Genomic DNA, 12,739 nt, shown 5'->3' on the forward strand with positions numbered 1-12,739 from the left:
GCGGGTGGACGGCATAATAACACAACCTATTACTCCATGACCGAGTGAGAACCCGTGATTAGATCAATAAGCTTTCCGCCTCTGGTGCCTCAACGCCGAATGGGGCGGTGTTTTTCGAGACAGTTCGCATAGAAGACTGTTATTAGCCATCTCCGTCCAGGGATTATCTCTCGGGTGATTGCTTGAATGGCAACAATATACATCAGACGTTTCCCACGTACGGAAATAATTTTGATCACACAGGAGCTAGCTAGCCAATTTTCCAGGTTTTGGCGGTACTTTCACGCCTACTTTTATGCATTATACATACATGTACTCATGTAAGTACTTGTCCAAGCTCTCTAGTGGAAGGCACTCGGGAGACCTGGTTAAGCCGGTCAGCAGTAACACTACACCGCTTCGATTCTCATTGTTGTGGGCACGCATGACGGAGGTGATAATCAGATAAGGCTGGACACTAGCTAGTCTACTATTTAGATAGCAGGGGTATTGGGAGGTTTAATCCCGATTGGGATGATAGTAGTAATTCATTTCATGTGGGGCTAGTAAGTAACTATATGTAATCAAAAGAGATGAATGTGCATTATAGGCAACCTAACATTATAATAGGTTATCTTAATATTGGGTCAATGATCATCATTTCAGACGGAAGCATGGAATCTATTGATTACTGCTCTACAAGCCAATGATTGGCCAGATGGGGCTAAACAGCCAGATAGAGGTCTTCACAAACTTCAAACTTCACCCTTCTCCCGCAACAGCAGCCCTTCTATCCCTCTCCACAAACCCCCCTTCTAGCACCTCAATCAGCTCGTCCAACCTATGCACCCACGTCAGCGCCTCCACCCATCACCTCCACACACCACAGGGCAAAACCTACCTATCAACCACACAGTCCGTCATCTCGCTCTCCGCCAGCTCCCCATTCACATTATTCCTCAGCAACACCGTCGCCGCGCCCGCCCTCCTTCCCGCTGCCATATCGTCCATGCTGTCCCCTACCATGATCAAGCTACTCCCGCCATCCTGCAGCCCCCACTGCTCCGCAATGTGCAGGATCCCCGCTGGGTCTGGCTTGGGCGGCCGGAACTCCCGTGTCACGATGGGCGAGAAGAGTTGGCCTTGGCAGAAGTTGGTGATCAGGAAATTGACTGGCGTGCTGTACCCAACCCACTTTTATCAGCCCAACCAGATCACCTAGAATGAGGGAGGGGGAGAATATTGGAGAGTGGGAGGTGAAGAAACAGACTCAAAGTTCCGTGTACAGATCGCCTTCTGCACCCCCTTCTTCTGCAGATACTCCATCAGCGGTAGCAGCCCCCTCTGCGGCACCATCTTCACCATCGCCTCGCGCTCCACATTACGGATGGACTCCATTGCTGCCTCCTGCATGTCGGGCGCCAGCGTGTAGACGTGGTCTAGTATATCAATCGTCTTCGCAATCCCGAGTGCGGCGCGCATCTTTGCGAACATCCATGTCTGCGGCTCACTGGATTCAGCAATATTAGTTTATCTAATTGATTATTTTTACATATACTTAGGCGCTCAGTAAAAGGTCGCCCCGTTTCAATGCCTGTTTTCACAACCTTTTACTGAACGCCCAAGTACAGCTACTTTAGTTACAGCACAAACATACCACAGAGTGCCGTCGACGTCGAAGACCACGCCGGCGAGTTTGGGCGCCGTGGAGCGCGCGCTGAGGGCCGGGTTTAGCGGGGCGAAGCGGTGGCGGAGCGGGGGGGTGGCCATGGTGGTGGTGAACCGTGGGAGGGTGCGGGAGATCATCGCGGGTGTGGTGAGGGGTGGGCCGGGGTTGGGATTGGATGGGATGCTGGACTGGGACTGTGCCCCCCACGTAACGTTGCAATTGGTGCCAAGAGGGGTTGACGTCGGTGGGTGGTCATGGGGGATCACTCGATTGATTACTAACGGGTATATGCCTTGGGATGGTGATAGTGGATATTACGGGTACGAGTGGTTGGCGGAGGAGAGATTGACAACCTATGTTGGAATACTACATGTGTAACTTCTCCCATCAGTGAGAGCCATATCTTTAGAAAAGGATTTATTGAGTTGTGGATCGTAGATTTTGGCTGACTAGTGGAGTCAGTGAAGTATAGCGAGCGTCAAAATATTACTGTAGCCAGTGAATCATAGAAGATCTGGCTACCGTTGTATATTGGTCAATCGCATTTAAACGGGTTTGATTTCCACGGCTTGTCTACAGACTCATAAGACGAGGTTTTGATATTGAGTGAATCTCCTAAGCAACCCCCAGCCTTCCTTCATTGGTGTGTATTCGATCCATTTTCTAAGCAAGCTCAATGTAATAAGCCTTTACATCTTCCTACAAAAAGTATCTTTCTTTCTCTCAGCATGTTCCCACGCGGTCTCTCTTTTACGGCTAGACTACTACTTACCAAGAAGAGCCCCCCGTGGAAAAAGAAAAAAGAAAAAAGAATTGATGACGCCTCGATGGGGATTTGAACCCCAGTCTCCTCTCTCACAGCAGTTTCACCTACAGGCTGACTTTTGAGAGACGTGCTAACCGACTGCACTACCGTGGCTTGGGGGGATTGCGTATACTATGTATTATAGACCTAACGTCCTCGAGTCCTCGGGTAGTACCACTAGGGGGGCTCACAGAGGGCTAGCGCCGTGGATAATAGCACACGGGATCCGCGAAGATCTAATCCTTAGGGCGGAAATGTATCTAGGATTTGGGAAGATCTGATCTCGATGCAGTGTGTCACTTCTCATCATGATGGACTATCGTGCGACAAATATCTGCGAGTGATATACTATGAAGTACCTATAACGAAACAGAACAAGACTGAGCTGGCGACTATCTCGTCCGGCTTGTGCTTGTAGAGCCAAGTTGTTGGAAGTATTGAGGCATTTCCGTAGCCTCGTGGCCTCGCCCACATAATAGTATTCGAGGTCACTCAGCTCTATGTAATACGAAACCTAACCCTGCCAACTGCTACCTATACATACAACCCCCACATACACAACCTATATGGGCCAGGCAGCTTCGATAGAGAAGCCTTACATCGAGGGACAGATCTCGTGTCCACCGCGGAATGACTTTCCCTGTGCATTACTAGATGGTTGGGTAAGGTAGCCTCTTACACCCGCGGGGCTGCGATGCAATATGGGCGCCCTGCGATGGGCGTGGAGGCCTACCTGCAGAAGAAGGCGACGTCAAGGCATCTCAGTTACTATGATCGTGGTTCGATCAGCACGAGTCGGGGACTGGATTTACTCTGTGTCGATTGCAATTGGGTGTGTTGAACTTCCAATGGTGTTGCATGGCTAGGGTTTGGGAGCGAGGGTTAAGGCGGCCAATTTGGACCGAGGACCCCGAGAGCCGATACTTGACTTTTCCAAATAAACCGTTATGGCGGCAGTATCCTACATGGAGCCAGCTCCTGTTCACTATGTGGAAAGAAGAGAGGAAAGGGAAAGATGGAAAGTGGAAAGGGAAAGGGGAGATGAGATATCAAACAAAACTCCGTGTTTCGTATAAACATCCATCAAAATCAAAGCAGAGAACAAAAAAAAAACGAAAACAGAAATGGAAGAATATAGTAAACTCAGCTAATTGATTAACCAGCGAAAGTTCTTATTTCTAAATAAAAGAAACAGCAAAAAGGAAGGGAAGAAAATAATAAGAAAAAGGCAGTGGGAAAAAAAAGTAAACAATACATATATTAAAAAGAAAAGAGTAATGTAGTTTTTAAACTAACTACTCCCGCCACTATTATCAGTGTCCTTGAGCTTCATTTTCCCCAATGCCTCCTGGGCCTCAGCGCTGGAACCAGCCTCTCCCACCTCCCCATCATTGAGCGCCTCCTCGAAGCTCGGTGCCTCATCCCCATCCGGGGTAGGGGCCGCAGAGCTCCCCTCCCCAGAATCATCGCTACTCCCCCCTCGCACGACTCTCCCCGCCCGCGCGCTCTCCCTCGCTCCCTTCGCCAACCACGCCTTCTGGTAGTCCGACCTCTCCTCATCATTCATCTGTTCCCACCCCGCAATCTTAACTTTATCTACGGGGGAGTCCACCACATCCGACGTCCTCCTCCCAGTTACATTAGTGCTCCCCTCATCATACCCCGGGGCCTCCTCCTCCATCGGCTCGCCTTCCCCGGAAGACCCCGGGGTCGGTATCTGCTCCGCAGTGACCGGGCGCCAGGCCGGCGGCAGTGGAAGGCGGCACCAAGTGCACACACGCTGCTTCTCCGGGTTATCGTGGGGCTCGTCGCATCCGTCCGTTGCGCAGGTATACTTGTTCTCCAAGAGCTCTGCGCGCTCTGTGGAGCGGCAGTGGGAGCAGAGCCATCCGTCTTTTGCGACGCAGAGACAGAGCGGCGGGGCCGAGGTGTGCGGTGAGTTTGGCGGGTGGGAGAAGTTCGTTGCGGACCAACAGGAGTCGCAGAAGGTACGGATGCGGTTTAAGAATGTTCCGGAGGTGCCGTGGAAGTCGGATTTCACAATGCATGTCTGGGATAGGGGTTAGTGGGGTGACCCGGTGTGTTTGTGTTTGAGTGTGGGGGCCGGCAAATGAGCGGGGCGGGTGGGTGATTAGGCTTACCTCGCAGACGGGCATGGAGCAGATTACGCAGTTCTTGACATTTTCACCTTTGATGTGGGTGTTCTCGGAGCAGACGAGGGATGTCAGGGAGAGTAGTTCAGACCAGTATTCTGACGATTGTAGGAGCGTTTCACGGACTGTGCTGGATGTGCGAGAAAGCTGGATCACTGTGCACAATATATACCCGTCAGTACACATAAAAACTGGCTGGAAATAGTTGTGAAAAAGGAATCGTACAGTCACCCGTCGTTATAAAACTTGCAAAGCGCTTCACAATCGAAAACTGGCTGAGCATCATCGACAGCGGGTCGAAGGACGGGGGTGGTAAAGGATCATGATCCGAGTATGAGGGGGGTAGCATGATGTGGTATGTAGCTCTAGATGGTCCCTGGTGCTGGAGGGCAGTCAAGATGGCAGTCATGTAATGTTTGAATTTGCCGTATGTTTTGGTGGTTTATCTACTCCGTGCTGCCTGGAACTAATAGTCGGCCGAGTTATGGAATGGTGAGATGTTGGGGCGTTGGGGCCGGAGATGCTGCAGGTGAGCTGATGCGGCTGAAAAGGTGGGGTTGGGGTTGCAGAAATGCCAAGGCTGGGGTCCCCGTGGGGCAGTGAAATTTCGAGTGACGGAATCTGTGCTGGGAATTGAGTATTCGGAGATGCCTGTCTTTTTGGATGAAGCTTTATCCTTTGTGGCATTGAATAAACAGAGGTTGTGGTGTTTTGTGCTGAAAAGTCATTACCAAATCCTCGGTGTTTCAAAGTGTTTACCAGCACATGATGGATAAGACTTCTTTTCCGGCAACCACAATTCGATTCAGTGAAATTGCGTCTAACGTCCATAAGTGAATCCAGCAAACATGGATAGTGCAATCCTAATATAGCTCTTCTATCTGTATCCGCTCTAGTTCCATGCCCATTCACACTAGCAACTTCAAACCCCCGAGTGTTATTCATACTCCATCCACTCTTCAGCCCTTCTGACTCCTTCCAATATCTTCTCTAGTTTTCCTCTGACCTCTCCCACACTCTCATCCCCGTCCTCATCTTCAAAGTCAAAGTCCTCCTTCAGAAAATCTCTTGCAACCCTCTCAGCCTCCTCCAATTCCTTCGTTTCCCCGCCTGTTAATCTCCCACATGCAGCAACCAGATCCTCACCTCTTGCAGCCAAGAGGATCAGATCCTCGGCCCTCGCAACAATCGCCGGGTCAATCCCGTTGAGGGCCGCACAGCAAGTCCCAAAGCTACTAGTGCTTCGGCCGATCTCCATCCGGTATAGATATGTGATTTGATCTTCCGTGGCCTCTGCATCGTGGTCAAGAAGAACATGCATATGGGCAAACTGCAGACGTGGATGCTCAGTGAGGAAGCCGTTTTCAAATATCTCATGGTAATGGGTGGCTGCAAGAACTTTTGGCCTCTCATCACTGCGGTTTAAGAGGTGTTCAAATACCCCACATGCTAGCCCTGCACCGTCACTCGAGTCGGTGCCCTTGCCGAACTCGTCAATTATCAGAAGAGACCGACGTGTGGCTAGTCTAAGGCTTATTGCAATCTGCTGAAGGTCTATCATGAATGCACTTTGCACTTTTGAAACACTCTCCCGAGTTTGGATCCTGGTTAGGATTTTATCTGTCAGCCCTATCACTGCACTCTCGGCTGGAACAAAGGACCCAATGTGAGCCATATAGACTATAAGTGCAACCTGTTTCAGATAAATGCTCTTTCCAGAATAGTTGGGTCCAGTGATAAGCATCATACTTGGCACAGTCGGATCGTCCTCACCAAGCTGTACCGGCCTTACGTTCCTCGGTGGTGTAGCTGGATTGGCTTCGTTTGTGTCCGGAGTGGTTTCAGTATCTATACTCTCGGCCTCATCTGAACCTTTTCCTCCAAGCATATTACAATCGTTCTCCACATAGGATGACACGCAAAGTTCTTGGAGTGGGTGTCTGTTAATGTCAATGATAGTTCTTACGTCTTCTAGGAAAGTCAGAACTAGCGTACCGGCCCTTGGTGATCTTGATGACATTTTGATCAGTAACAATAGGCCGAGAGTATTTGTACTTCTCCGCCGCCAGAGCCAAGGCCAGAAGGCTAACCATCCTTAGTCCAATTTGATATCGTGAAAGGGGGATTGCAGGGCCATACCAATCAAGCTCAGCAAAGACCATAGCACAATCTGCGAGTATCTCATCATACTTCAGCACCCTCACCTGTAATTCATGCACTAGCTCAATTTCCCTATCTTCACAGCATCATCAGAAATCACTCGTTCAATGCCGCCCCACCAAAAGTACTCACCACAGATAAGCCCATACATATCCCCGAAGTATGCGTCCATCTCTCTCATTTGCGGATTCTTATAATACCAGCTCGTCCCTGTACAGAATTGGAACTCCCAGTCTTGGCCCATATACACTGGTCTCCCTGCCGCATCATCCTCTCCTCCATCATTGCTACTACCTTCAAGCGAGGGTACAACGATCAGATACCCCAATTGCGGGAAATAAATCACGTTCAAGTTGATAGCCACGTCAGCCGGGATGCCAGCTGCGACTTGACGCGCAACCTGCGAGAGCATGCTATCCATACCATCGTACATCTGCTTCATCCGGTCCAGCTCATCATCTACGTTCCTCATCACCACCACCCTGTGCTGCAGCGCACTTTCGTCAAAGTCAATTGTATCGTGGATCAGTTGTCCTACAGCCTGGATGGCTTTGACATCGACTGAATCCATTAGTTTCTTGTAGATGGCTAAGCCTCTGACTCCGCTCATCTCTTGTAAAGAGGACCTGATTCTTAGTGCATAAAACGAGAACTTGGCTAGAGAGATCCATTCACCTCCACGACCGCCACTACCCAAGCCTCTCCGCAGACCTGAGAGAACTTTCGGGATGTTTTTAATGTAGCGCAGTGACTTACCGAGCGTAACGAGGACATGGGAATTGGAAGGGTGGAGGAATGCAGTCAGGGTATCATGACGGGACGTCAGTGTGGAGAGCGATAGACTAGGGCGCAGAAACCACTGTTTGAGCATGACATGGCCAAGCGGAGAGCGAGTCCCGTTCATGATCCCAAACAGGGATAGACCCTCCTTTCCACGGCCTTTGGGGCCTTGCATATGGAAGTTCGGATGCGACTCATCCTCAAAGATCTGTAGCGAACATATAGTATCCGCATTCACAAACCTACTCCTCGTTAGCCACTTTCTCCCACCACCACTACACACACTTCCAGCTTGGCACATACATAACATCGGCCATACTCCACATCTCAATCTCCGCCACTAGCACTCCCCCCCCATCGCCCTCGCTAGGACCCCCGTCAATACTAGCCTTCCTCTGTAAGTATGTCAATACGGCGCCAGCACACCCTACAGTAACCTTGCTCTCCACATTGATCCATCCCGCAAGCCTGAGTAGATTCCCACGTCTCCGTGACTCTCCGGATATATCATACATATCCCCGGGAGTCTGGATTGTGATTGAAGGCCCGTTGGATTCCCCAATACGGATCGAGATGAGCTTGTTTCTGGCTGTATCGTACGAGAACTCGGTAGTAGGGCGTATGGAGACGTGGTAGGGTGTTGCGAACTCATCTAGGACACCAGTGAGCAAGAGATATAAGTATATATGCAGAGGTTTGTGGAGTTATGCACCTTTGGGGTTAGGATTAAGAGACTTATCAATTGTCTCATCAAATCTCGATGGCAGCAGCAGGACCGTAGGCTTGATATGAAACTTCACTACTCCCATGCAGTTACATCAGTAAGCCCAGCCAAACCTCGCTGCGGGAGCACTCACAAGCATCCAAGCAGTCCGAGGTAGGAAACTCGATATCCTCCATCAAGCTCAACCTCTGCTCTTCCATTGAGTAAAACGCACACCCTATCTTCCTCCCTCTATGGTCGACAGCCATGATAATACCCTCCGAATCATCCTCCTCCTCTGATACCTCATCATCATCATCTTCACCTTCAGTCTCCCTGCTGTACGGGTTTAGTTTGCGTGATTTTGAAGTTCCCGAAGTAGCAGTGAGGGAGCTTCGAGTGGTATGAGAGGAGGATTGTGAGGATAGGCGGAAGAGGGTTTCGGAGGCGAATGCTACAGACGCTGGACGAGTGCGTGGCATTGCTGAACGCTTTGATTAACAGGTACAAGAAGTCTCCTGGATGTGTCCAAAGTTATATTATGGTCCTCATCACTGCTGAATACTCATTACTATTACGTAAATCTGTACAATACCCGGAAGCTCAAAAGAGCACCGAGTGATAACATATGACGCCACCGAAATACTGGGCCGTTTCTAAAAGCCCTTAAACTTTTATTACCAAGCCCCAAATATATATCCGTACCCCATATCTGACGTTAAGGCAAAGAAGTTTCTTGGTGGTTCCCCTCCATGGTGCCAGCAAGGAGCGCTTCCAAAACCCACATAGCCTTGCCTAAGTATTGATACACAGAAGCGGCCAGCCCGTAGGGGACCACCGAGATAGCAAAAATCATGATTAAACAAGAAAAGGAAGATATATGCCGCCAAAAAAATTACAGGGCCTTGCTTAGGTCTTATATCTCTGCCAATTCCCTTTGGCACTCGACGGCATCGGTCTATACGCCTCTGTACGCCTGGGCGCTGGCTCTCTTGGCAATGGGGGTTGTGAATGCGATTCGTAACCCCTCCTTGGTTCGCGAGCTGCAGGGCGATTGTGAAATTCCGGTGGAGGCCCATACATATGGGCCCCACCTCTACCTCTACCTCCACCCCCACCACCGCCTCTACCCCCACCTCCTCCGTTTCCGCCTGGTCGACCACCATTCCTATTACGCGGTGGGCTTCGTGAGCGTGAGCGAGGTCTTGGAGGCAGTCCGTAGACCGGCCTGGGTGGCAAAGGTTCACGATATCTATCAAATACAGGGTCCCTGGCAGGGCTCCGCTGGCGGTATGATGCACCATTACCATCTCTCTGGGCGTTCCTCGACTTGTAAGAGTCCTTGCCCCTAGACGGCCCAGCAGGGGGTGCGCGCTTCGGGAATGGATCTTCCCTATCGAAATTTCGCATGTCTCTGAACGGGTCCAGTGCTGGTTTCATCGTCATTTTAGTCCCCGCTGCCCCAAATGTAGGATTTCCTTTAGCTGATCCAAGGGTTTCGAGTTTATCGGCGGATTCCAAGAGCCATTCCTGGGTCGCATAAGAATTTACATTGATTTCTGACAACGAGAAGGAGCCGCTAATTGGAGGTGGTGGGCACCGGGGACATTCATCACCATAATGGTCGCTTCCGGCACAGTAGTAGCAGTAAAGGGGAAGGGATTTCTTCGAAGCTTGGATTGGTTTGTGACGGTGAGCGGGGATACGGCGCCAATGCTGTTTCGGAAGATGATTAGCATAACGGTCTGTGTGGATGTGTTTCAGGATGCTTACGTCTATTACGCGTGGCTCTGCTTCTTCATTCTTCTCGATATCTGGGCAGGCGTGTGAAAAGTGCTTATTCCAGCTTCCACAATGTTTACACTATTCTCAGAATTACAATCAGTAGGAGTTCTTTGTTGTAATATCAATCAATAAGTGATAGGAAATTTACCTTTAGTTCCTGACAATTATCTTCCGAGTGCCCCGATTTGGTACAAACAGTACATATCCTTTTACTCTCCGAAAAAGCTACCACCATTACAGCGGCAAGCTCTCGTTCCTGTATCACATCTGCTGTAAAGTCTACACCTGAAGTTGAGTCGAAGTAAGGACGCGCCTCCTCAAGCCTAAACGGCGGCAGTATATATGCAGAATAGTACTTCCGCTGCCGCATGGCTACATCCTGATCAACGAGAGGAGATTCACCCCCGTCGTCATCTTCATTCTCGTCGAGCACAGCTATAACGTCCTTCTTTGCTAGGCTTTCTACAACTTCTCCTTCTTCATCGCTAATGTGGTTACTTTTAGCCTTTTCATCACCATCAATGTCAACCATGTCGAGATCAACGTGGATCTCCAGCCCTTCATCGTCATCATCGCCTAATGATGATGATGACGTGTCATCCTCATCCTTTCTGTCAGAAATGTTTTTAAACCCCCCGCCCTTGGGTAGTTCAATTTTTGCATTTCTTTCCGCCTCTGCCACTGACTTCTTCTTCTTCTTTGACCTTCGTTTCTTCTCCTTGGTCTTCCCGTTTGTTTTTGCGGAATCTTTCTCAAGCTCCTCGCTGGCGGCTGCTGTGTCAACATTAGAACCCTCTGGATTAGAAGCTGTCGCAACTGTAATTTCCACAGACCCAGGCTTTTGGGCATCTTCCCGCCCAGGAGTTCGTGCGCCATTGAGCCTTTTGTCATTCAAAGCGCGTCGAGTGGAAGAGTCCTTATCCTCATCCTCATTTTCGGACTCGTCATCTTTCAAAGCGTGAGCACCATTTGAGGGTATTCCAATGCTGACACCACCGTCCTCATCTGATGAATCGCCTCTGGAATTTAAGCTTGGAGATATCGGCTGTTTTGCCTTATCAGCTTCCTGTTTCGCATCATTTTCTCCTTCCTTGGATAATTTTCTGAGAGGCTTTCTCTTTCTCTTGTTCTTTTTCGCTGTCTTTTCCTCTACGCCACCTTCCTGGTCGTCTTCATCCTGTGTACTGTGACCATTCGTAGTTACTGGGGTGGTGTTTCCGGTATTCGAAGGTGTACGCTTGGAGCGCTTGGAGCCAAGGTATTCCGCCTCGACCGGTTCATCGTCAGCGCCATCTGAAAAATCCAGTGATATAAAATCAGCTGAAGACTCCATTGCCATTTTTGGGTCGGTGCGTTGGCGCTTGTGATTTGAGCCTCTTGAAGATGGTCTGGAGGAATTTTTAGGGGTCGTAGTTGCTGAATCGCGCTTTTCCTTGGAAACTGGCTTGGACGCTGCGCTGGCTCCCTCCATAACGAAGAGAGGAAAAGCGGGTAGCAAATGGACCTAGAGATGATTATGTCACGCGCGCGCAATCAAGAAAAAATTGTGTGCGATGCAAATATTCAATTTGCGGTGTGAAAGGGGCGATGCTGAGCTCGAGATCTATCAGCGAGACGTAGTTGAGGTAAGGTGATGTGAAATTTAAACGCGGGGAGGCGAACTTGTTACGGAGAGAACTCGGTTGTCGCGGAGAATAGGGCTATCTGTGCAGTTACCCGTCTTCTGGGAGAACGAGCCCACAGGAACACGGTTCAGAAGCGATAAAAGACGCTTCACTTTGCAAAGAGAGACGTTATCATCAAGAGGGAGATTGATACTCAGTCTTGGTGTGGATGATGTCGGGCCGGGTAAGAAGATGTGTATGTTTTTTCTTCTTCTTCCCTCCTTCCTCCAATTGGTTTGTTTTTGCTTTTTTTATATTTATATTTCTACAGTGCTGGTTGTGCATGGGTGGTGTCCCGAAATCCCGTCGCCTGGGCAGCAATTAATCAATTCCAATCGTTCTTTTCCCTCTTCTTTCCTTCCACAACTGCTAGCTAGCACAGCTACAGCTTTCTCTGGAGCTCAATCTCTTTAATTTGTGTGAGTAAAACCTAGAACCCATTGCACATGTCATACCTAGGTAAAGTTGTAGAGAGTGAATAAACCGTAAGGCAATATAATAGAGTAGACAGGTGTTGAAGAACTCATATCGTCGCGTCCTGCCTGACTCTTTGACCCAGGAAAAGGAGACAAATCTCGCGTGTCCTGGAATAACCCTAGCCTGAGAGTACCTACAGGCTACATAAGTTTTGATGCACGGCCGTTTCTATCGCCAAGGAGCACTTTAGGTAGGAACAATCTGGTGTCTGCTTCATCTCACGCATCATCCCTCCCAGTACCTACTGCGCTCATCAGCAATCATCGCCTGTTGCTCTTTCGAGGAAGTCGGACGGATCGTAGAGGGGCTTCTCGAACATAGACAGCTCCATACGTGCAGTAGGCACACGCATAACACTAGGCACTGCTTTGCTAAACGCATACACACTCGCTCACTTCTCCACATCCATCCACCCCCCCTTCCCTTGAAATTCCCCTCTAGAGTCCCTAGGTAGTACTTTTTTCTCTCGCTCTCGCTCTCTCCTTTAAAGTTTACAGAGGCGACTAGACCAAGCACGGATTCTTGCTCTTGTTATTCCCTGTTCCTATTCTCGGCTCACTTGTC

The 12,739-nt window shown here is 49.6% G+C and overlaps 4 protein-coding genes across 4 annotated transcripts; all 4 read right to left on the reverse strand.

Annotated features, from left to right (window-relative positions):
- Positions 1-741: 741 nt before the first annotated feature.
- Positions 742-1,785, reverse strand: H6S33_000907 (uncharacterized protein; the record flags this gene model as incomplete). The annotated part of the gene is made up of 4 exons (XM_044832336.1): positions 742-820; positions 881-1,159; positions 1,250-1,489; positions 1,637-1,785. The coding sequence occupies 4 exons, from the start codon at positions 1,783-1,785 to the stop codon at positions 742-744; spliced, it is 747 nt and encodes a 248-aa protein (XP_044700466.1).
- A 1,959-nt stretch (positions 1,786-3,744) lies between these two features.
- H6S33_000908 (uncharacterized protein) lies at positions 3,745-5,015 on the reverse strand (the record flags this gene model as incomplete). Its single annotated transcript, XM_044832337.1, has 3 exons — positions 3,745-4,503; positions 4,595-4,761; positions 4,832-5,015. 3 exons carry the CDS (start codon positions 5,013-5,015, stop codon positions 3,745-3,747), a joined length of 1,110 nt encoding a protein of 369 aa, XP_044700467.1.
- Positions 5,016-5,543: 528 nt separating this feature from the next.
- On the reverse strand, positions 5,544-8,731 carry H6S33_000909 (uncharacterized protein; the record flags this gene model as incomplete). The annotated part of the gene is made up of 9 exons (XM_044832338.1): positions 5,544-6,127; positions 6,192-6,210; positions 6,300-6,546; positions 6,602-6,691; positions 6,746-6,842; positions 6,899-7,788; positions 7,850-8,198; positions 8,259-8,345; positions 8,404-8,731. 9 exons carry the CDS (start codon positions 8,729-8,731, stop codon positions 5,544-5,546), a joined length of 2,691 nt encoding a protein of 896 aa, XP_044700468.1.
- Positions 8,732-9,158: 427 nt separating this feature from the next.
- H6S33_000910 (uncharacterized protein) lies at positions 9,159-11,505 on the reverse strand (the record flags this gene model as incomplete). The annotated part of the gene is made up of 3 exons (XM_044832340.1): positions 9,159-9,965; positions 10,023-10,112; positions 10,183-11,505. The coding sequence occupies 3 exons, from the start codon at positions 11,503-11,505 to the stop codon at positions 9,159-9,161; spliced, it is 2,220 nt and encodes a 739-aa protein (XP_044700469.1).
- Between the last annotated feature and the right edge of the window lie 1,234 nt (positions 11,506-12,739).

This window comes from Morchella sextelata (genome assembly GCF_020137385.1).
Source record: "Morchella sextelata strain SCLS chromosome Unknown scls_1, whole genome shotgun sequence".
NCBI lineage: Eukaryota > Fungi > Ascomycota > Pezizomycetes > Pezizales > Morchellaceae > Morchella > Morchella sextelata.